The sequence below is a fragment of the Podarcis bocagei genome (genome assembly GCF_964188305.1).
Source record: "Podarcis bocagei genome assembly, chromosome: 3".
NCBI classification, from domain to species: domain Eukaryota; kingdom Metazoa; phylum Chordata; class Lepidosauria; order Squamata; family Lacertidae; genus Podarcis; species Podarcis bocagei.
The window spans coordinates 52,054,731-52,077,813 of NC_138127.1; the positions used below are offsets into that span (position 1 = coordinate 52,054,731).

Genomic DNA, 23,083 nt, shown 5'->3' on the forward strand with positions numbered 1-23,083 from the left:
CCAGGGAACAGAGAGGCATGCCCCACTGGGACCGCTGAATTTCCTGCTCCTAACTCTTTGGTTTCCTTCTGTTCATTCCTGACTGTACAGTTACTTGTTTAAGCACACATTGAACTGGAGATAAATGGGTTGTCCCAGCCCCAGGTATATGCTTTTTTTAAAAAAAAGTTACTTCCTGTCAGTGGTGAGATGGGCAGTAACCCACACAGGATTGTATTTCTCCCTACAGAGAAGGAACTTATCACAGTACGTACCAACATACGCTTTTATCCCCTGCAACCTCCCTCACCCCTATACCTCCCAGATCTTTTCCCCAACTCTCTAAGGGGGTGCAAAGGGGAGGAGAAGGGGAAGTCCCATGAGGCAAGCAGAAGTCCCAAATGGGTATCACTTCCTGAATTTAGTTTATTAAAGTTTAGTTTAAACTTTATTTAGTTTGCTATTCATACTAGTGTTTGAAACGCACAATTTATTTGTAGAATGGCTTGTTTGTTTATTTTTTAAAATTAACTTACACATTGAAGTTTGTCAAATTGTTGCACTTGGCAAATAGTTAATTTGCTCTTCTTAGGCTTCTCATAGCCTCGTCCTTTGTTTCTTTACTCTGAAAGATAAGCCCTGCTGAACCCCTGCTTCCGTTTAAGTAGGCACATGACTGTAGTCCCTGTCTTCAAAGGGTATATACCGTACATTGTTTTATATAGCATTTGAAATGTGTTTTCAAAGATTTTCAGGCTTTGGGGATGCCTGTGCAAGAAGAGGGAGGGAGGTGTTTCTTCCAGGTGCCAGGCTGATATTTCTGGCTGTGGAGTGTCAACACCAACTCTGGCCTCCCCTCCATGTTGGCACCATCTGTTTCTGACTAAGGTAGAACCGCCAAAGAAAACCTGGCCTTGCATTCCCTTGCTGCCAGATCAGCCAGCTGAGAGGCTGGGAAAGGAGAGGTGGGGGAGGGGGACATTCAAATTCCTGGCTCTCGGAACCTGGGAACGCCTTGGCTCCATGCTACTTCCCACTCCACCCCATGAAAACCTCAACCTGCAGTCACAGTTCAAAGACCGGTGTGGCTTAAGATCAGGATCACCAATTCCATACAACAGTAAACCAGGAGATGGATCTAGCTTGAGGTGGCTCGCTGTGCTTTTTGCCCATTTATTTCCATAAGCTATCTGCCAATCTCCCATTCCCACCACCCTTCTGAGTAATACCCCTCCCCACCTTCTCACTATATAGAAGGATCTGGCAACTTCTGTTTCAGTGTATCTGAAGAAGTGTGCGTGCACACGAAAGCTCATACCAAGAACTAACTTAGTTGGTCTTTAAGGTGCTACTGGAAGGAATTTTTTTATTTTGTATTTTAAGTATTGTTTTTAAGCAGCTTTTATTATTTTGTATTTTATGTTTTTAAATGTTGTAAACTGTCTTAAATACCACCTTGAGAGAAAGGCAGGCTTTAAGTGTGACTACTGCTAAAATATATTTATTCATGTTGAATTGCTACAGCCTCAACAGCTTTTAGCAATAGTTGGGTTTTTTTCTATCAAATGTATTAAGTTTGATGCCTTCACCCCCACAAAAACAAAAAGTTAAAATACACGCAGGCCAAATATTAGATCCTGCCTTTGGCACTACTAGATACGTCCTGCCTTGCAGATTCTGGCTTCTATATTGTAAACTAGGGTGACACCACGTGGTTTTATGTGTGTACTCCACTTTAAATTTTATACTAACTAAATCACATATTGCTGTATGCTACTCGCACAAAGTAGGCTTCCAACATACTTTTGGTCCTATGTGCACAAAGTAGGAAGCGAATAAACACAGAGACTCTGTAAGCCAACTCTTCTAGTACTTCTTATCTACAAACCCGTGATCTTGTCCTACAATTGTGAACTGGATGTGACCTTCATCTCAATACCCTTGTCACCTGTGACACATCATTTGATGGCAGAAAGAGGCTGTTGGTTTCTTTTCATCATCAGTGCATTCTAAAAATGGTTTGCATCTCATCAGTTATTGGATGTTCAGACCTGTAGAAAAGCAAAGTCCTGGGCCTTGAGCAGGTGTACATTTTTATAGCAACCTGGATGGAGGTCTAGGGAGGTTGGGGCAAATAGACAAGAAGCAGGCAAGTCACAAACACTGTATTGTAGTCTGCAGTGGATTCTACAGTCATCAAGTCCCCTGGTCACTTATGTATTAGACCAGCCTTCTCCAACCTGATGCTGTCCAGATGTTTTGTACTACCACCTAACTGGGGATGATGGGGGTTGTAACCAAAACATCTAGAGGGTACCAGGATGGCAGAGGCTGTACTAGACAGGGTCAGATTTGCCAGCTATAAATCATCTGTTCTCTGCAGCTGATTTTCATTCCTTCTTCTTGTACAGCTTTTAAATTTGTAACTTTAACATGGAATTCATCCCGTTGGTTAGAAAAGGAGTTCTGCATGTCACATAATGTACAATTATAATTGCATAGTGAATTAGGGGTTTTGTGGTTCCAAGTTCTTATCTAGACTATGTTTGCTTTACTGGAATAATATTTTTACTCGTTTCTGTAGCTTCTAAAATTGTATTATCTCATCCTTAGATGACCTCCTGTGGGAAGCACACACTTCTCATCTGATGTTGTTTCTGGTGCCAATAGTTCTGTGTATTTTGGCAATGTTGAACCATATCTTCCAAGTTCTCTTCCCCACTGTAATTTCTCCACCACTGCTTGTGTGGTAGTAAATTATGGATCACAGTCTTCCATTTGTATTGAGTTTCCATACAGTAGCAGAGCCATCATCACTCTTTCTGAAGCACTGAATGATCTCAGTCCTCAGTTTGAGGGGGAAATCGCCTTCAATTGTTTTTCCTTTAGTCTGGTTTCTCTACATAAGACAAATGCTCCACCTTTTTTCAATTACTCTGAAAATTTTGAAATGTCAAATGTTGCAGTGCCGTGATTCCTCTCTCACTGCACTTCAAAAAAAGTATTAACACCTGGCTAGTTGTATGAGAATATGGATGGGAAGCCGGATTCAAATGCAACATGCCTACAAGTACTGTTCAAATAAAGTTTAAATACTTCGAAACTGAAAACTGTTTGGGTTTTTTTGTTCATACTTTTATATCACCTATTCAATTGTCTGTTCTCTAGGGGGTTCACAATATGTTAAACTTAACCAGCAAAGCATTAGGAGTGTTATGTTTGAATTCCAGATATTGGTTTTGTGGTAATTTTTGACTGCCTCTTTTGAGTTCTGTTTTCTAAGCACTTCATAACACAATGCCAATGCTTATTTATTTGTTTTTAAGTCAAGGAAAGTCCCATCAATGAAGAGATTTCATTTCCAGAACCATGACTCCACGGGGGGGGGGGGGAGAGTGAAGAACCATAAGAGATTAATAATTTATGTTTAAATTTATTTTCCTATTAATTTTATTTTAGTTATTGTAAATCACCCTGGCATCATTTTGATAAAGATGTGACACATAACTCTCTAAAATAAATGAAATAAAATTGGCCAGAACCCTTTTTGAACAGTTTAATTGACCATCTTTGGTCAAACTAGTTCCCAGATGTTAGCAAATACGTGAAAAGCTAGTGACACCTTTGCAGTAACATTCTTACTAATATATGCAAAGGGTTGCTTATTTAGTAGAAGATTTTTTAAATGGCCAGTTATCCTGTCCTGTTAAAATCAATGAGAACTATATACTTGGAATTCTGCCCATGAAATGTTACTGGATTGTGGTTTATGGATATCAACAGTCTAACGCTAAATCAAATGCAAACAACAATGAACTAGAAATGCTACCCTATACAGAGGGTCATATATTAGAATCCTATGAGAAATGGGAATCAAAAATTCTATAGTTCAGTAGTCCCCAACATTAAAGGACGCAGCATTTTACATTGAAATATGGGATGATCCTTTATTATATAGGACAGGTGGCAACCCTAGTTGGGAAGAGCGAGACAAACTTAACAGCTTGACTGCAATAAGCGAAGAGCAATTAGTTGAGCTGGAAATCAACTGAATAAGGACTGGCAGAGGGAAAGAAGCAATTACGGATGTAGTCAAGATTAATTTAGTAACTGAGCGCCAAAATGGGAGCCGCTAAGGTAAAACGGCCCGCAAGAGAGCGGCAGGAAAGCTCGCAATGGGCTGGAGCCCCGAGAACTTCCAGACCCGCGCGCAGGCGCAGAAATGCAGCACGCCTCTGTGAGTAGACCGAACACAAGGGGAAAGGGCGGGGAGGCGGGAAAGACAGGCTGCTGCTGCTGCTGAAAGGCTTTTAGCAAAGCTGTGGAAATGAGCAGAAAATGGGGGGGGGGCGCAGAGGAGTCTTTGCATGCTTGTTTCTGAAGCACAAAAGTGCAGGCCTGGCCTTGCCTGCCCTCCCTGTCAGGGCGCCTCCTTTGCTCGCTCCCGGACAAGAGAAAAACCGAAACCCTTAAGCCTAAGAGGAGCAGCGAAGAATAACAAGCGTCCTTCTCCAATCGCCGCCCTTCTCCTTTCGAAGCACCCCCGCCCCGCCGCCCTTTACCTACTATATTAATGCGAATATTTTGTGGAAGTGGCGCCTATAGTCAGGTCAATATAGTACATACCTGTCTGAAACACACTAGATGAGAACAAGAGGCATCTGTAGCCCCTGCCGAGAGGGGCGAGGGCTCGCCGCTGCTTTCCGGCAGGTGGCAGGAACCTGGGCTTGCAGGGATGTAGACCCGCCGCTCCTTCCCTTCCCAAACTTCCCTTTTTAAAGCAAGCGTCTGACAGGCAGTAGCAGTGTTGTACCAGTGCCTGTGACCCAGGGCCAGATTTAGGTTTGATGAGGCCCTAAGCTACTGAAGGTAATGGGGCCCTTTAAATGTCCAGCTGTCCTTTGTCAACAACAAATTGTCGCTGTTTTTTGTGTTGAATATATTGCTATATGGTAGATAGATAATTTATTACGGTCAAAGACCAGCTCACATAACATAACACAATAAAAACAGCGTTCATAAAGATAAAATATACAATTGGAGCAGATTGCAGCAATAGCTCATGAGTTGAAATTGAAATATATACATATACCCGTCCCACTGAGATTTGGGCTACTATAAAAAAATGGACCCTGAGGCGCCCCAAAGGGCAACTTCAGCATTTCCCTTAAGCTAAATGCTATGTGGTAATTTAGGGGCCTAATAGGTATCTAAAGCCATTTGCACATGACAAAATATGTATTTTATCAAAGTAATTGTTGAACTGAAATACAATTAAAAAGTATATTAATACTGAAATACAATTAAGAAGTATATTAATAGTGAAAGAATTATTAAGCTCTAACTTAAAATGCTTGGGGACTCATTGCTTACATCATAGGAGCCTACACAACACAAAACACTGTGGCTGTATGTAGGTTTTATTTTATTTGTTTTTTATCTTATATTTTGGAAATGTACATCCAGTTTAGTTTTTCTTTAATTTTTTTTTGGGGGGGCCCAAGAGCATGGGGCCCTAAGCTATAGCTTGTTTAGCTCATACAGTACGTAAATCCAGCCCTGCTGTGACCCACTTTTGGATCCCAGTCTACAAGTTGGAAAGATGCTCCTCTAGCTGACCTTACCGTATCCTGCTTTTCATGCAACTGTAAACTAAGGTTAAAACAAGCCTTCAGTAATCAACTTGGGTATTATGTGTGAGCCAAGCCTCAGTGCCTTTACTGTGGTTTGTTAACTAAAAGAAATCGTGATATGCTGTGGGCTTGCTGGCATTAAGTTTGGCTTAGCATCCCAACAGTTCTTTAAACGGTTTAAGTGTGGCTCCCCCCCCCCCCGCCACCCAACAGGCTCCAAGCTACTGTATAGAGATGCTAACCTAGAACGGTTGAAAAATGAAACCGCTTCCCATGTTTGGCAGTTCCCACTAGCTGTGTTAACAGCAGTGTCATCTTTATCATGAAAGTGTTAACCTGAGCTCAGGTTGCCAGTGGGTGTGGCTTAGCAGGCTCTCAGCAGCCTCTGACCCCGCCCCCTTTCTCTTCTCTTCCTAGAAGAAGCAAAGAGACCTCTGTATTCAACAGCAGGTGGGAAATACAAAATAGCTGGAAGGAAATCAAGTCAAAGTTTATTTGATTATATGAGCATAGATTTGTGGTTTGCTTAATAAACTATGGTTTAGTTTTGGCCTATCATGATGTGTGAACCAGGTCTGTATATATTGCTATACTGATCATTCTGGTTATGTCCCCCCACAAATTAGAAATTAACCTCTGACTGGACTTTTAGCACAAAAATACACGTAAGTGTTGAGAAGTGTGATAGCATCTCTATCTCTCTCCAAAGATTTTGTAATATTAGTCATGGGGGGAGGGGCAGGACTGAGACCTGTGACTGTGTCCCTTGTGCTGGCTTCTGTTAAAACGTTGGGTTAGCTGAATCCAAGCTATTATGTTTTTAGTAAGGGCACACTGTGAGGGGGAAAAGTTAATCTCCCCTCCTCTCCTCTGTGGTCCAGTCTCATTCTGGATCACTTTCCTCCCTACAGCCCCAGCTATTTCAAAAGCTTTTTAAAAGATGGGGATACTTTGACATATATCTATCGCCATATATCTCAGAGTATCAGAGTCAAATGAAATACACAAGGTGTGTGTTGCTGGTTTGTTTATTTAATTAAAAAGATTTCTAGCCCACCCCTCTACCAATTGGTCTTCAAGGCAGTATATACATAAACTGCTAAAACAATGCAAGAAGAATATATAAAAACATTTTTTAATGGAGCAAAAGAGCTGCTACTATATTTCGGACCAGCTGCAGTTTCAAAAAACCATTTCAGAGGCAGTCTGATATATACTACATTATAATAATCTAACCTGGACATTACAAACTGTGTCAAAATGCCACAACTGGAGCACCAGTCAAAGTTGGCAAAAGACGCTTCTGGTCACAGATGCCACTCGAGCATCCACACAGGACCTTGTTTGCCCAGTTGAGCATGTGTATTCTATACAAAGCATACTGAAGTGCATTTCTAAGCATTACTTGGACATGCCAGAGAGGGCCCCCACCTGCAGGCCCATGCAGAGCTTGTCTGAGGCCTAGGACAGGAGTCTTGTTAGAATAAAGTTACACACTCAAACAAAGCAACCAGTCCCTGGCAGGGTCCCCCGAGGCCTGGGGCAAGTGTACCCTGCTGCCTACCCCTGCTCTGCATGGGCCTGCACCCCATCAGCATTGCCCAACAACGCATCCTCAAATATTTAGCTGTATATATTTTTCATCCACATCTTTATCACACTAATGTAACACCAGTATAACCTTGGTAAGGATAAGCTCTAAACGGACCTGTCAGGGAACTGCCATCGGAAGGACAGGAGGTGGAAGGGCTCACAGAGGTTGGGAGAGACTCAGCAGCTGAAGAGGGAACCAGCAGGGGGAGAGGAGGAGCTCCGAGGGAAAGTGAGCAGGAGGGATGGCTCAGAGACACTTCCAGCGAAAACAGTGGGGAGGTTTCAGGACCTCCTATAGGGACACCCACTCCTCGCCGGAAACTGTCATGCCGAGAGTCCAGAAGACGCGTTTCCGTTAAGGAGCTTTTATGTTGGAAGAGATTCCGAAAGCAACCACTGTCGGAATCTGCCAGCGACTGACGGAGCCATGCTTAAGGGGCTCCGTTACAGACAGAGGTTTGCGGACTTAACCAAACTCTGAGGGACTAGGATTTTACGCACAAGCAGCTCATCATCCCATCACAGGACCTTGGACACAGATAAGAAAAAGCTGAAAGATGGATTTGATAAAGATGGATTTGTTTGTGGAGAAGGGGTTAACTGAAATTTAAACAGATTGTAACAGAGGAGGTTGTGGTGGTGATCTAGAACAGTGTTCTTTAACCTTAAGTCTCTGGCTGTTGTTGGTTTACAACTCAAAACATCCCCAGCCAGTTTTGCCAGTTGTCAAGGATGTTGGGAGTTGTAGTCTAGGGATCCATGGTTGAAGAACACTGATCTAGGAAAAGCTTTTTGGGAAGTGTGGCATGTGAGTAGTCTCTGGAAAGCAGAACACAAACTGGCTAGAGGGAGTGAAGGTCAGGATGTTGCTTGCAATGATGGCAGAAGATAAATCATGCGGAATGTAGGGGATGTAGAATACAAACAAATCTCAAGGCCAGCATATAAATACTACTTTCCACTGAGAGACTTGTTCAGGTTCAGCATGAAGGTGAATACTGGAGTCTTTGAATAGGGCATTACCACCAACTCTCTTTCTCCTTACCATGGTTTTCTGTTAGGAGATCTGCTATGTAGGGTCCCATGCCATTGAACGAATGGCATTAAGTGTGTCGGGTCTACAGTATCAGTGTAGGAGGAGGACACAGTTTGCTCTGCCTCATTATATGGGAAGCCAAAGTACTGTGCTTGCTGGACATTTGCTTGCTCTCTAGGAAGTGACTGCAGAGTCAAAATCTGCTGGGCCTCAGTACCAGAAGGATGTGTGTAATGGTCTAGTGCATTGAATGAGCTGGAATCCATAAAAAATAATGGGTTGTAAGATTTGGTCTGCAGATGTCCAGGATATTTCATATCTCCATCCTTGCAGCCTGAAAACGACTCAGCCAAAGAAACCATAGAGCTATGTTGTCCTTCATGTTGGTCCTTCAAGCCATCCCTTAGCAAACTAGAAGGTGTTTGTGAGGTCGGGACTGACACTGCTGCTGTTTGCATTCTGTAACATCCTTGAAAATTACATATTTGTAAGCAAGGGCAATCCCAGCACAGACTGTGAGGAGACAGAGATGAAGTCTGGTTGTATTTGAGATAATGATCCCTACGTGGGTCACCCACAATGTCTTCATATTTACCAGGTCCAGCAAGAGTATTTCCAGAGTATTTGCTGGCACTGAGAGACAATGCAGTCAGTTGCTTTGACACGGCCCCTGCCTGATCTTGTTGTGATTCAGTTGATTCAGGCTGCCAGTTGTCTTGATGTATGTTTGTCCAGTCACTTGTTGCATCCCTGTTGTCTTCTCCTTCCCACTGTTGGGGATTACTGTGAAATGTTGCCAAGCTGTGTGCTGAGCTCCTGCCAATAACACTACCACCGTTAGAACCAGGTAAATGTGATGTATTCCCATCTCTGTTCTTTACTGGATTTGCTCTTGTCTTCTCTTCTTCTGTCCTCTGAGCAAGTGAGTTGATCTTTGTCTTAGCTCGGAGCTCATCAGCTACAGAGCGATGGTCCCAAGTCAGTCTTTCTGGGTGGTAATATTTGCACTTGATGCCATATGTGCATTTTTTGCCTGTGGGGGGAAAACGGAGCAGATAATTTGCTAAATACATGTTCAGTGGGATACAACACAGGGTCGTGGAAGCATGCCTGCACTGCAGATAAAAGCCTGTTGGATGCTTTTGAGCTTATCAGTTTATAGAACAATTAATATTAAGAGCGAATGGTATGTTTTTCAGAAACTCATGTCATTCGCTGCCCTGGGTATGCCTAGAGTATTCTGATACTTCATCTTTGTATCAGAAGGGCCATTCAGCCCCTTTGTGGCCATTGTCAGAACAGCACGCTTCTCCTAACTTGAGGATAGCTTTGCATGTGCAGTGAGAATGTGGCATGTATATTTCTCACGTTGCTGTACAACATGTGAAGTGTGGGTATCTTACCCCAGGCTATTGTTTCACTTGGAAGACATGCAGAAGCGTATCATAATGCTTTGCTCAATAATAAACCCCCGTGTTCAATCTGTATGGTGAGAGTCACTAGAAGGTCACCAGCAGGAGAGAAAATAGCAGTTAGCACCCCTGCAGCTGAGAGCCTTCCCTTCAGTTACCAGCAACAATCACAGGAGCCACTGGAGGGAGAGGAAGCCGCAGAACCTCCCACTGTGCTTAGATCCAGCTCCATGACCTGCTGAAATCTAGAACTAAGAGCTAGTGTCTGAATTTGTTATTTTCCTCTACCCTTTTGCTCTCTCTGCTTCTTATTTTCTTTCTCTTTTGCCAATTATTTTTTTATTTTTAACAAATTAACACAAAAGTAATTCAAATTTAATACAAATTTCTTTTTATGCCCTGCCTTTTATGTAATTGTTACTGTCAGGCTTGCAGTCTTAGTATTGACCTCTGTAACCCACTTTAGGAGTCTTTTTTTGGCTGAAGAGAAGGGTGAAAATACTCTAAATAAATAGACAAACAAATATAGAGTGGGGGAAAGTAGCTATTACGTCACATACTACCTGCTATCTTTTGCAATGAAATGGGGGAGTACTTGCAATTGTTTTTATGGTGGCAAAAAGTTATGGTGTGCACGCCTGCTTTATGTGCTTCTGTTGTCACCTCTGTTGAAATATTTGTGAGCTCCAGAAGTTGAGGGAGCCTGAGCATTTCTGCATGAGGTTGATGCACATGTTCCCCATTTGGATTTTACACTGAAAACATGAAAAGCAGGTGCATGAATCACCCACCAGAGGAATTAGAACTGCATGAGGGAGAGCTGGGATGAGCACACTAGGTGCACTTCCTCACTGCTTTTTTCATCATTCTCCACAAATTGGAGGCAAATGTCTGCAATGGAGGCAAAAATAATGTGTGGCGTCTACATGCGTAGGGAAGTTTCCCCACTTCGGAATTTCTCTCCAACTTGAGTGGAGCAAGCATGTATACATCTGCTCTCCTTGGTTGTATGAGAGATTGGAATGTCTGAATAACACTCGTGTCTTGGTTCTTTCTCTAGAGCCTCAAGTTAATCTCCCTGGGGATCCCACCAGGGAGGTAGATAAAGCTGTGAATGGTATTAAACAAAACCTACCATAAGGACAGAGCTGCCATTTTGGCTCGGGAATCTGTGGCATCTTGCTGAGAAAACTGTCAAGAGAGGGTCCGTGCCGGCCTAAGGGATCATCAGGAGGCATAAATCTAAAAAGGAAATGATTACAGTTTATTGGACAAACATCACCATATTTTCTGAAGTGTATTTGAAGTTTACTGAAGGGATTCTTAGCAAAAAAGATTTGCAACATGTACACAGTTCCTCCACTGATGGGAAGATAGGTAGCATCTTATATCTAGCTGTATTAACTAGATAAAAAATGGGCAGAATTAACAATCTGTGGCAACATAGGTACATACAATTAAGTTACTTTTTTGGTTATGGCTAAGGTTACAAATAATATGTGTACTAACAGATGCCAAGAAAATGTCTTAAAGGATGCCTTTTCAAAAAGCTAATTACTTTCCCCCCTTAATGTAATGAGAACTGCAGCTGACCATACTAAGGTTCAGTTTCACTCAGATACGTGACCCAAGGTGAAATAATATTTGCAAATAGGCCAGTCTCTTACTTGTCATTGACAAAGGAGTACATCAGTAGTCGCTGTTCAATGAACCATTTCCACTCAGGATTTTCGTTCTGCAGGTCCCGAAAGTTATCGTTGGAAACAATGATCCCATCTTGCTCATACGCCAGTTTAACTATGTACCGATCATCATAGCATACCAGCCTTTTGCCTTTCATTCTGCGGGATGGTGTGTACACAAGAATTGCTTCCTTTGCAAGTTTTTCAAGAACATGCTGATCTATGTAAAAATAAGAGAAGAGAATTAAACAAAAAAGAAGAAGATCCCAAGCAGAATAAGAACACCACCACAAATCATGCAGGGAATCCTCAAAAATGTGCTTAAAGGTTACTCCATTCAAGTCACTATATTAGTAACTAACAGCATAATCAGCTGCTCAAATTAAATTTAATTATTTGGATTCAATCCATTTTAATTCCATTGATTTCAGTGTAACTGGAATGTGAACTGATCTGTAAATTACTTGATTAAATTTAAAGAGGGCCAGAACTCCACAATGTGGATTTTGCATGCTCAGCACTTAATAAACTGGACCAATCAAGAGCTCAAGTTGGCTTGTGCTAAGAGTGATGTCATCAGAGTAAAATGGTGGATTAATATCTGAGCTCTGCTCTAATCTGCACTATCAGTGATCTGATCTACCAGTTAATAAGCACAATTCAGGTCTACATGATCACCTTTCAATAGAGTGAGTTGGCTTGCAGTCCCAAGACAATAAAGCAGGTCATCAATTTATGGAACAGACGGGAAGAGAACTAGGTGAATTACAGTGATGCAGTTGAGGATGGTGCATATAAATCTAAAAAATGTGTTTCTAACACATTCTAACACTGTTCACATAGTAGAGTAGACGTTAACTTTGGGAAGCATAACATTCCACTATGAGTTGGAATTCATTTCTACAGGGATAAGCATAGACAAATAGGTTGAAACAAATGCCACTGACATGGGTGAGGAACTTCAGCTCATGAATCAAATACAACCCTCCTGGCTTCTCTTTCTGGCTCTTGAAATTCACCTCCAGCCATAACCTTCTCTTTCCTTAAGTGTTTCTGTGTATGTTTGTAGAAACATATTGCTTTGGGCTGTGCAAGAGTCACATCGGTTGCTCTGAGACTTTTTCTTCTGGACTAACCCACTACTGGCATGTGGCCCCCGGAAGGTTGTGCATGAGGAAATGTGGCCCTTGGTTCCCTTGCCACTCTGTAGTCTAAAAATCACTTCCTCCATAACTATCCTTTAATGTTTTCATGTTATTAGTTAATGTGTTAGCTATTGAGTACCTGCAACATCCTTGTGAATTATGGAAATACATAATGTGATATTCTTTCTTTTTTCTTTTTACCAGTGCCAGAGGGAAGAAGGGATGTTTTTATTCATGAGCTGCTAGCCCTAGCCATTGACCTGGAGTCTCGGACATCTCAATATTAGTGTTAGAAACACATGGCAGAAAAAGATGCCAGGCTATTTGTAAGAGACATGTTAGTTGGGGAGACAGAATGAAAGTGATTGGCTCTCTTGCACTCTTTAAGCAATACAGCAAAGGTTTGAAAGAAAAATATTTAAATACATAAAAGTCTCTGTTTATAACAGGAAATAATTCAGTTGTATCTACTCTATTTTGCCCATCTTATTCTCCTAGACCAGCCTTGGAAGAGTTTTCCAAAGCACACCTGTTTGCACCAACTCCTGTGGGATGTGTCTGAACTAGGAGCCAAAATGGTGACCTCATATTTTGCAAGCTTTTATATCTAAAATATGTATGGGAGGCATGCCTACCTGTAATGGGGTTATCAAATCGGCTTGGTTCCTTTCTCCATGATGGGACAAAGACTTTGATATATTGATGACCTCTCTGTTTGAACCAGTCCACCACCAGCTGAATTCCCAAGCATGAAAACACTTCCTTATTTCCATGACTGGAAAAAAAAGAAAAGACAGAGAAAGGAAGTATGTTTTAGGGTCAGAAAGTCTTGCTGCTTTTTGACAGTTTCTGCCTATGATATCTGCTCAGTTTACATGTGTTCTAGTATTTTGTATCATTGATATTCTGTAGGTATGTCTCATGAAAATGTGAGGGCAGAGGCAGCTATTATTGCTGACTGTTTCCTTCCCTTCTGTGCCCCTGCTGTTCAGAAGTCACCTTGGGGAATGATGAATCAGAGCTAGATTCTTTATCATGGCAAATCAGCTCAGAAATATATGTAGATGGAGGAAATTAAATGGGCAAGGATATTAAATAGGCAAGGCATGGAACCAAGTACAGTACAAGAATGAATGAAATTTCTAAAGTAATTTTACTTCAGCCTCTACCATCATCATCATTTAATTTGTATGATGCCTTTCCATAGTTAAAATGATGCTCAAGGTGGCTGACAACATGACAAGATTTACCTAATTAGAAACATAACAAAAAGTTACAAACAACACATCAAAAAGTGTACAACCAAATTCAACAATTTCCCACATAAATCATAATGAGATCTAAAAACAAAAAAACAAAAATTAATATCAAGAACAACAACAGCAAAAATCCCAACACAACACCCTAAACAATGCCACAGCCCAAGAGTCTATTCAGTTGCTTTTTTGACTGGATTCAGTCAGGGCCTTGCTCTCCCAGGCCAGGTGCACTGGACTTTATGATCACCAAACTTAAATGCTAATCTAAGCCAGCATCCTTATTACCTCTCTATCAAAGAGATTCTGCATGATCATAGAGTTCCCCTCCCCAGGATTGTTGTCCTAGGTTGTTTCCCTTGCCTGCCTATATGAACAGTTCTAAAATCATTGACTCTCATACGCAGGTCTGTGAGTTTATCTGAAACTGAACTCCACCCACAAGAGAAAGGAACCTTGCAGTTGTTTACCAGGATAAAAAGAGGTGAGTCATTGATTTTATTGGCATTTGCTTAATCTTTCAGCAGCCTGTTGAGTATGAAAACAAAGAGGTTTAATTTAGTTTAGGGCAACAGTATCCAACCTAGTCCAAAATATTTGGAGGGCACCAACTGCTTTAGGGCTTCCTGTCCCTGGATATTTGATATAAAAAAAGGACAAGGCAAAATGGAAAGTGTTAATAGTGGGAAGCCAGTAGTGGAGTTTGTGGCTCTAACTGCGATAATACAGGGGCAGGTTGTTGGTAGCTGAAACAGAAGCCACAGTGGCCCAGTTCATGTGCTATAGTATCACAAATGCAGCAATACAGGAAGGAGCAAAATGGCTCATGAACAGTAAACCATGGTTTGTGGTCTACTATGATCTGCAGACACAGCCAAAATCTGCATAATTAAGGAGCAAATGAATACTTAGCCATAAAAAAATAAAATTAATATCCATTATATGCCAATTGTGCTGCCAAGCTTTCTCAAAAGAATCATGGAGATTGTAGTTTAGAGCAAGTGTTGAGGTTTCTTTGTTAGGAATCCCCAGTCCACTTTACAGAACTGCAATTCCTAGGAATCCTTGGGAAATTGACATCATTGTTGAACTAAGGTTGCAAGCCTAACCCTGCTAGTCTGCACTGAATTCAGAAGGATTGACTTCTGAGTAGACATGGTTAGGATTATGCTGTAATTTAAGTCTGTAGAAGAGATATACCTCTTAGGGAGTTCCTGTTTGGGAAGCAGAATTCTAGCATGCTAAAGAGATTGGTTGCATGTGTGCTTAATAGGCAGACACAGCCAAGCCAATCTGTTTGTCCCTCTCTTCACATTTCCCCTTAAATGCAAGCTCCTGCAGCTATTCTCTGTCACCATCAACCAATCTCTGGCTTTATCATCAGGAAGTCGGCCGTTTGTATAGAGGCCTGTTACCATAACAAATAACTCTTATCTCCTTCTGGGGAACATAATTTTGCATCAAAGCAGTCAGCGGCACAGCAACTTCCTCATGTGCAAACTTCTGCATGGCTTACTTTAAAGGGATGAGAGAGATGAGATGCATGCCAGTTTGGGAAAATGAGGCAAATGGGATAGTTCGCACATGCATGCTTATCTCTTGCTTGATGGCACATGCTTGTATGAATGTGCCATCATCAGTCAACCACCCCAAGAGAAGAGCTTTCATATCACCACACTCCAAACATGATGCAAATCAGTTATTCGGTTCACTTGGAAATGGGGGTGATGCTCTTCTGAATCCCATAGTGCATTTCCCATACCTCAGGTGTCCCATCTTATATCTACGGACAAGCTTTGGCTTGCACAACAGGGCAAGCTTAAGAAACAGAGAAGTCGCCGAGATAACAAAATGAAAAAGATGCTTGCCTCATAGCAACATTGCTGCCATCAATCACAATAGCTCTCAAGACACTGGAGGGATCATTTCCTTCCTCGGTAGACTGTCTGGAAATTGGCAAAGGCCTGCATGATCCATGGGCAGCAGGGGTGGAGTGAAAACCTGGCGTCCAGTTCTCAGGCTCCTGAGGCCTGCTGCCCACCTGAACCAACTCTTGTAGCAAATCGTTTTCTGAGGCATCTTGACCTAGTTTCTCCAGCACTTGGCGGACTTGCTCCTTTCCATAGCCCAACTTGTGGAAAAATTCCAGCTTGCTCTGTTGCGCTTCCATTTCTTCTCCAAAGATAGGAAACTCACAGGGGCACTTTAAAAATGGAGACCCTCCTGTGGTTTCGTGTGTGCTTGTTTGATGGAAGACTTCCAGTCAATGGTATTGATCCAATGCAGCCAGTTCAGCTTTAGAGAGGAAACAAAAGGAAAACACTCATTTAGTGATTTGCTGTTTAGTAAATACTAAAGATAGCAACCTTCCTAGTCTTCAAAGTATGAACCATGTATCATTTAATGGATAATAAGCAGCTGTCATGGGCTTGGAGAACGCTTGTCTGATTCCCTCCATTTATTTATAATAAAAAAATTCCTTCCAGTAGCACCTTAAAGACCAACTAAGTTAGTTCTTGGTATGAGCTTTCGTGTGCATGCACACTTCTTCAGATACCATGCACACGAAAGCTCATACCAAGAACTAACTTAGTTGGTCTTTAAGGTGCTACTGGAAGGAATTTTTTTATTTTGACTATGGCAGACCAACACGGCTACCTATCTACTACTGGATCCATTTATTTATGTATGCTTTCTTAAAAAGACAGTGTTTTTATAAATTATAATAAACAAGTAGTTACATCAGCATGTTGGCAGGATTTTGCAAGTAACATTAATATATCAATTAAACTTTTAAAAATAAAATATTCTATTTTATGTGTCCCTCCTGTTTCTAGCTTGCTGTTGAGCTAACAGATATTCCTGACTGGTGCAATTATGCACATTTTATGTGGATTAAATGATACCGTTCCAAAATATTTTTGTTCTTAGAGACTTCAGCCCCCTTTTTCCTAATACTAGGGAGGAGTAATTTGCACCTTGAGAAGAATGAACAAAAGGGAGGCCATAAGGTTTAGTTTTCTGTTAAGAAAAGCTCATGAGGACATTTCAGAACCCTTGCTGCACAGAGCTCAGTTCATATCAGCTGCCTTTGACTTACCTAAAGACTCCAGCCTTTCTTCTGATATTCTGAGCACAAATGATCTCCTCTTATTAAATATACCCTCTGGACAACCAATATTCGTCAGAACAGCAGGTATGTTCCTAAATAGGTGTGCAAGAGTGACGTATGCACAAGCCTATACATATGTGCATACGCACAAGCAGCTCAGGCTTATCTCTGATTATAACATCCCAAAACAACGTAACTGAGGGATTGCACTTCTGCAGTGTGGTTAGTAAAATACAGATATCATCTCTCTTAGTTTGTGAAGTGGCTTCAAATGCCGCAAGTGCTTAGCAATTAACAAATCTTTTAAGCATTGAAAAACAAAAACAAATTCTACCCAGCTTGTTGTGGTTATTCAGTTTCTTTGAGGATGGCTGGTCTGTGCTGGGTTTCTTTCTTATTTGTATGTCTACCACTGTTCATAATTGGAAGGGATGAGGTTATGAAACAGGATACTTTACTTGTGGCATTTTTTTGGGGGGGGGCAGCGGATTTACCTCCAAATGATGCCACCATGCACCCCTAATCTCATCAACTGCAATGCTTTGTGAGTGAGGGGGAGACACCTGTATGATGGGGTCCAGCATTATCATGGAATTCAGGCTGCTACAGTGGCGCCATTGTGCCCTAGTCACTCTGGGGAAGCCACTGCAATTTTGTCTGTTCAGCATCATCTTGGAGATTTGTCTCACCACTACCAGCAACAGAAAGATTTAATAGACAATGAAAAGAAAACTGGGGCTCGTCATATACATGGGTAGTGCTGAGGGGTGTTTTCTTAATTTGAAGTCCCTAAAAATAGGGGGCGTCTTATACATGGGGGTGTCTTATACATGGAAAAATATGGTATGTAATACCTACCAACCTCTAGGTATTGTATAACTCAGTGTTTCCCAAACTTTGGTCTCTCTCCAGCTTTTTTTTTGAACTACAGTTCCCATCAACGCTGACCACTGGTCCTGCTAGCTAGGGATGGTGGGAGAAGATCAAAAACAGACCCAAGTTTGAGAAACGCTGGCATAACTAAACACTAATAGCGATTGCAGCTACTTATTCAAAGGCTTTATCAAATGGCAGCCTCACAGGGTGAGAGCCAAACTCCATGTCAAATGCGTATTTTGACCTTGCAAGTCTGATTATTCTTTTTAAAATAGCAACCTTGAGTAGGGGAGGCATTAGGGTTTGGTGGGGGGGGGGTCTAAAAAAACCCCAGCCAGCAGGTGGGTTGTACCAGCAGCAATGGCAGCTGCCCAGTGCATATAAATCCCCTGAAGCTGCTATTTACATTGGGCAGTTGCCGTTGCTGCTAATGTCTGCACTGACATACAATCGCTTTCAGAGCACCATTCACAGGGTCATTGCCCTGCTTGTATCTTCACCAAACATGCTCTCAAATGTTACAGGGTTGTTGTTGTTGTTTTGACAATTCTGACAAAGGATGACGTCTGATTTAGACCAGCAGCTGCAACAGTACATCAGATGTTGCCAAAGCAACTTCAAAATGACACAGAAAGGGTGAGCTCCTTATCTTCTCTGCAAAGAGGCTTGCACACGCGAGCTGTGCGCTGTGGTTTCCTTCTGGCCTGTAGTGTTTCCAGCACAAAACCGGAGCCTAGCAGGAGGAAGAGCTACCAGACTGCTCAGCTTAATACTGGCTTCTAACACGTGCCTAATAGCAATGGGTGTGTGCACCTCTACACATTACTAACTGCAGAGGAGCTGAACCCATCCAGCTCTGCTCCAGCCCATGGAGAAAAAGCTGCCTCATTTAAAGAATGAACCAAAACGGATAAAAATGCTTCCACTGGGCGTGCAACTGGCCTTGGGGGCATAATAGGCATTGTTCACTCAACATTTTACACTCCCTTTCCCATTATCTAGAGGCTTAGGAAGGGGGCTGCAGTGAGTGCGGCCTGCCTCTGGTGTCATGACTGAGAGGCGTGACAAAATGGCAGGTGAGTGGGCAGCACATCTTGCGCCCAGCGGCATCAGCTCTTCTGACCCAGCGGCAGAGAGCAGCCCTCTTCAGCCGTGGCGAGGCGCACCCAGCTGCAGCAGCTCCGTTGCCGGGTCATGTCTGACCCAGCTGCAGAGAGGAGGAGAGTGAGCAACAGCTTCCCTGCCACTCTCCTACCCTGAACTGTGGCGTGTGGGAGGGCACCCTTCGCGCCCCGCCCCCCTTGGGAGCACGTCCTGCCCTGGGCAGCGTGAGCATATGTTCTGCCTCTGCCTCTATCTAATTGATTCACCTGTGTGCCAGGATAAGCTGGTCAACCTCTTTCCCCCCCACCTGGAGCCTTGGGATGTGGGAGAGGGAGAGCTGTGGGAAACCTAATGCCATGCTTAGGTTTGTGTGTGCTGTGATTAAGACAGCACTCAGTCCAATCACTCAAGAGAGGAACTTCAAAAATTAACTGCTTAAAAATTACTTTGAATCAGGAAGATCAATCTGTGCAAGAATAAATGTTTAATACTGAGAACGTATCAGTCAAGCTGGTGGTGAAGTGAGGGGGTGGACAGATTAACTGAAACAATTACTAATTACTGTTGATTATGAAGAAGTCAAGTTTTACACTTTTGCCCATCAAGGGTTATGCCATAATAATAAAAGTGTTAACTTTTATGGTGCTACACCCTTGATTATTTTTTTTTTTGATCCGCAACAGCCTAACATGGCTATCCACTTAGAAATGGTTACTTTCTATGGCCATTTCCTATCCTTGGCGCTCCCATCAGTGTTTTCTTCCTTACTGTTGAAAAGGAGGTAAGTTCCTGGTTAAAGGGCATGGTGTGTGTGTGTATGCATGCATTCAAGTTACTGTAGATAGTGCTGCATAATACAATAGCAACATAACACCTTGAGCTGAAACTCTCCCCCTTTTATTAATCTAGCGCCTAGTTTTAATGAACAGTAGCTGCCTATGGCACAATGCTACAGGTTACAGGCAGGGAAAGTAAATATGAGTATCTCTCACTTTCTGTTTTCCCTTGCAGTTGAAAGTGTGCAAAGCCACAATTTGGTTTTGCCTCCTATATGTTTCAGCAAGATCTTTCTGATCAGAAGTAGTTATCCAAAGGACATGGCACACGAGAATGCAGTTTTGAATCCTTCAAGACGGAACAGTGCCTTGAAGATGGACCTTTTGACCTACAGAACCTCATCCCCAATTCCCTACGACTCAGTAGTAAAAAGCACTCTGCCTATGCTTGCAAGGATTACCGTATTTTTCGCTCTATAGGACACACTTTTCCCCCTTCAAAAATGAAGGGGAAATGTGTGTGCGTCCTATGGAGCGAAGACGCCATAGCCCCGCGACCCTCTCCCGGCTGGAGCCTCTATGGCAGGAGCCTCTATAGTCACCTCTCCAGCCGGGAGAGCGCGCGCGGGGCTAAAGAAGCCACCCGTGACCCTCTCCCGGCTGGAGAGGTGACGCGCGGCTATGGCAGGAGCCTCTATAGCCGCGCATCACCTCTCCAGCCGGGACATGTGTGGGGCTAAATAAGCCCCCCGTGACCCTCTCCCAGCTGGAGCGGTGACGCGCGACTATGGCAGCAGCCTCTCCGCTGCGCCTTTCCACTGCTCCCAGAGCTGCTCTTTGGGGCTGGTGGTGGGCTTCCCCCCGCCAGCCCCAAAGAGCAGGACGAAAGGAACCTGAAGCCTGGAGAGCGAGAGGGGTCGGTGCGCACCGACCCCTTTCGCTCTCCAGGCTTCCAAGGTAGCCGCCTGAATGCACCTTAAACGGCACCTTGTTTTAGAGCGGGAAAACAAGAGGGGGAAAATTCTCCCCCTCTCTGCGCAGCGCCTCCTGCCGCTTCGCTGAAGGGGCGCTGGGCAGAGAGGGGGAGAAATTTTTTTCTTGTTCTCCCCCCTCTAAAATAAGGTGCGCCCTATTGTCTGGTGCGTCCTATGGTGTGAAAAATACGGTATATTGGAAAGGCAGGAGACATATGTGGCAAACATTACAAGTGGGGCAAAGTCTAAACCCTGGTTCACACTAAGCTCTGCTTTGCTTCGCTAACCCATCCAAGTGCATTTGCTAAACACGTTGAAAAAAATAGTTGGTACTTACAATGAAGTGCAATGTCTTCCCTCAGTGACCAGAGAAATGTGAGGCTGGATGGGCCATCGCTGTTATCCAGCAGCTCATTCAGCAGGCTACAGTGCATTTGCAATTCTATGCACTCAAGGAAATGCTGCCTGTTTTTCAAGGCACATTGTTATTGGTGCCAACTGAAAGTACAATGTGCAAACTGCAACTCATTTCATGGGAACATTTTCACTTCCTTAATTGGACATCTCATAAAATTTAACTCATTAGACTTTGCTTTTGCAAAATGAGGCAAGGAGAGGGGTGTGTCAGGACAAAGGCCATAGCCATTTGGTGATAATGTGCTTTTATAAACCATATCTGTACTTATCTTTGATTGGAACAACCTTTCTTAGCGTAAGCATATACAGAATTTTGTGTCATTGATTGTGTTCGAGCATTCAATTAAAAATGGTAAACATGGGGTCCCCCCACTTTCAGCTACTTTCTGAAGATTCAAGACCCTCTTAAGAATATAAGGGGGTAGGCAGGAGGACTCGACTATGTGAAAAATGAACATAATATTTTAGCTGCAGTTCACTCATTTTCAGCTTTGTATTCTTGTTATAAAAAAGCGCACCTAGACATTCTGTTGTTGTGCCAATAACCTAGATTTAAGGTGCCATTTAGCTCCCAGCTTTCCTATCTCTGTTTCTAACACTGTTTTTTTCTATTACTATTGAGGGTTCTCCACTACAGATTTAGCCATGCTCCTTAGAGTATGCACCTCTTTAAAAAACAAAAACTGGTCACAGACCACTTTCTATACTCTCCAAGAGGAAAAGCAGAAGTCCACAGCTAGCAATATCAGAAGCTGTGTAAGCTCACTGCATAGTCCTGTGGATCCCAGATGTTGGAAGCAAGCAAGTGGTGGAAGAACCCAGGCTTCAGTGTGTTGCAAAATGAGATATTTTGAGATGGAATTGTGAATATTTCAGTACTTTAGAAGCAAAATTAACTCACGCACACCTAGCCCCTACAAATGTCATGGCCTAGCATTAAGCTGGTTTGGTTTCTCATGAGAAGCACATTAAGCCCCTTTTGGAACTCCCGCTGAAGGAAAACCCACCAGCTCCCTTTGCTGCTGCTAGTTAAGGACATGGCAGGAAATCAGTCTGCTTAGGAAGGCAGTTGGCAGGTGAAGGCTTTTAGTTGCCAGACTGCCCTGATGAATCTGTTTCAGTTTTAAGTGTTTTAACATTACAGTGGTACCTCGGGTTACAGACTCTTCAGGTTAGACTCCCAGAAATAGTACCTCGGGTTAAGAACTTTGCTTCAGGATGAGAACAAAAATTGTGCAGCAGTGGTGCGGTGGCAGCGGGAGGCCCCATTAGCTAAAGTGGTGCTTCACGTTAAGAACAGTTTCAGGTTAAGAACGGACCTCCAGAACGAATTAAGTTCTTAACCCGAGGTACCACTGTATTGTGTTATCTGAGTGTAAGCTGGTGTGCGAGTCTTCCCCTGCAGTTCAAAAAAAGAGATCTTAAGGAGAAAGGGATTGAGAGGGAAGAGTGCATGGATTTCTGAAAATGTACGTTTGTGTCTTGGTACCACCCAAATGTTATGGATTCCCAGCTCCCACCAGTCTTATGCAGCAAGGCGAAAGGTCAGAGGTTATGAAGAGGAGGAGGAGTTTGGATTTGATATCCCACCTTTCACTCCCCTTAAGGAGTCTCAAAGCGGCTAACAATCTCCTTTCCCTTCCTCCCCCACAACAAACACTCTGTGAGGTGAGTGAGGCTGAGAGACTTCAGAGAAGTGTGACTAGCCCAAGGTCACCCAGCAGCTGCATGTGGAGGAGCGGGGAAGCGAACCCGGTTTACCAGATTACGAGTCCACCGCTCTTAATCACTATACCACACTGGTCTTGGTGTTGTAGTCCAAAAACATCTAGAAGACAATAGGTTGGGGAAGTCTGGTCTAGAATGCTAAAAACTATTCTCTATCTTTAATAGGTAGGAACTGTCTGCCATGCATGGGAAGCTCATATTGGAGGAATAGCTTTCACCTGGAAAGCTTCACTTCTGTAAAGATTTTTTCTACAAAAACACTGGCAGCACATCTTTACAAAATATAGTATTTCAGGCACAGGGAGCTTGTGCTGGAAAGTTAAAAAGAATGTGGGAGTTTATGAAAGCTACAGCACAACC

General features: G+C 42.9%; 2 protein-coding genes across 8 annotated transcripts; one reads left to right on the forward strand and one right to left on the reverse strand.

Annotated features, from left to right (window-relative positions):
* Positions 1 to 3,465: 3,465 nt before the first annotated feature.
* LOC308583362 (uncharacterized protein) lies at positions 3,466 to 22,992 on the forward strand. Of its 6 annotated transcripts, none has more exons than XM_081187250.1 (5): positions 3,466 to 4,216; positions 12,685 to 12,817; positions 14,144 to 14,220; positions 19,840 to 20,030; positions 22,889 to 22,992. In XM_081187250.1, exons 2-5 carry the CDS (start codon positions 12,780 to 12,782, stop codon positions 22,961 to 22,963), a joined length of 381 nt encoding a protein of 126 aa, XP_081043376.1. In that variant the 5' UTR covers positions 3,466 to 4,216; positions 12,685 to 12,779; the 3' UTR covers positions 22,964 to 22,992. The 6 variants fall into 6 exon arrangements, 4 of the variants coding, with proteins under 4 accessions (XP_081043376.1, XP_081043374.1, XP_081043375.1 ...); XM_081187249.1 differs by lacking the exon at positions 3,466 to 4,216 and adding an exon at positions 4,239 to 4,848; XM_081187251.1 differs by lacking the exon at positions 3,466 to 4,216 and adding an exon at positions 4,239 to 4,848 and having other exon boundaries at positions 12,685 to 12,806.
* On the reverse strand, positions 6,625 to 22,895 carry ZC3H12D (zinc finger CCCH-type containing 12D). Of its 2 annotated transcripts, none has more exons than XM_081187212.1 (7): positions 20,916 to 22,895; positions 15,605 to 16,031; positions 13,116 to 13,255; positions 11,321 to 11,555; positions 10,789 to 10,895; positions 7,734 to 9,274; positions 6,625 to 7,320 (listed from the first exon to the last, which is right to left on the reverse strand). In XM_081187212.1, exons 2-6 carry the CDS (start codon positions 15,904 to 15,906, stop codon positions 8,247 to 8,249), a joined length of 1,812 nt encoding a protein of 603 aa, XP_081043338.1. In that variant the 5' UTR covers positions 15,907 to 16,031; positions 20,916 to 22,895; the 3' UTR covers positions 6,625 to 7,320; positions 7,734 to 8,246. The 2 variants fall into 2 exon arrangements, with proteins under 2 accessions (XP_081043338.1, XP_081043339.1); XM_081187213.1 differs by lacking the exon at positions 20,916 to 22,895 and adding an exon at positions 16,837 to 17,061.
* Positions 22,993 to 23,083: the final 91 nt, after the last annotated feature.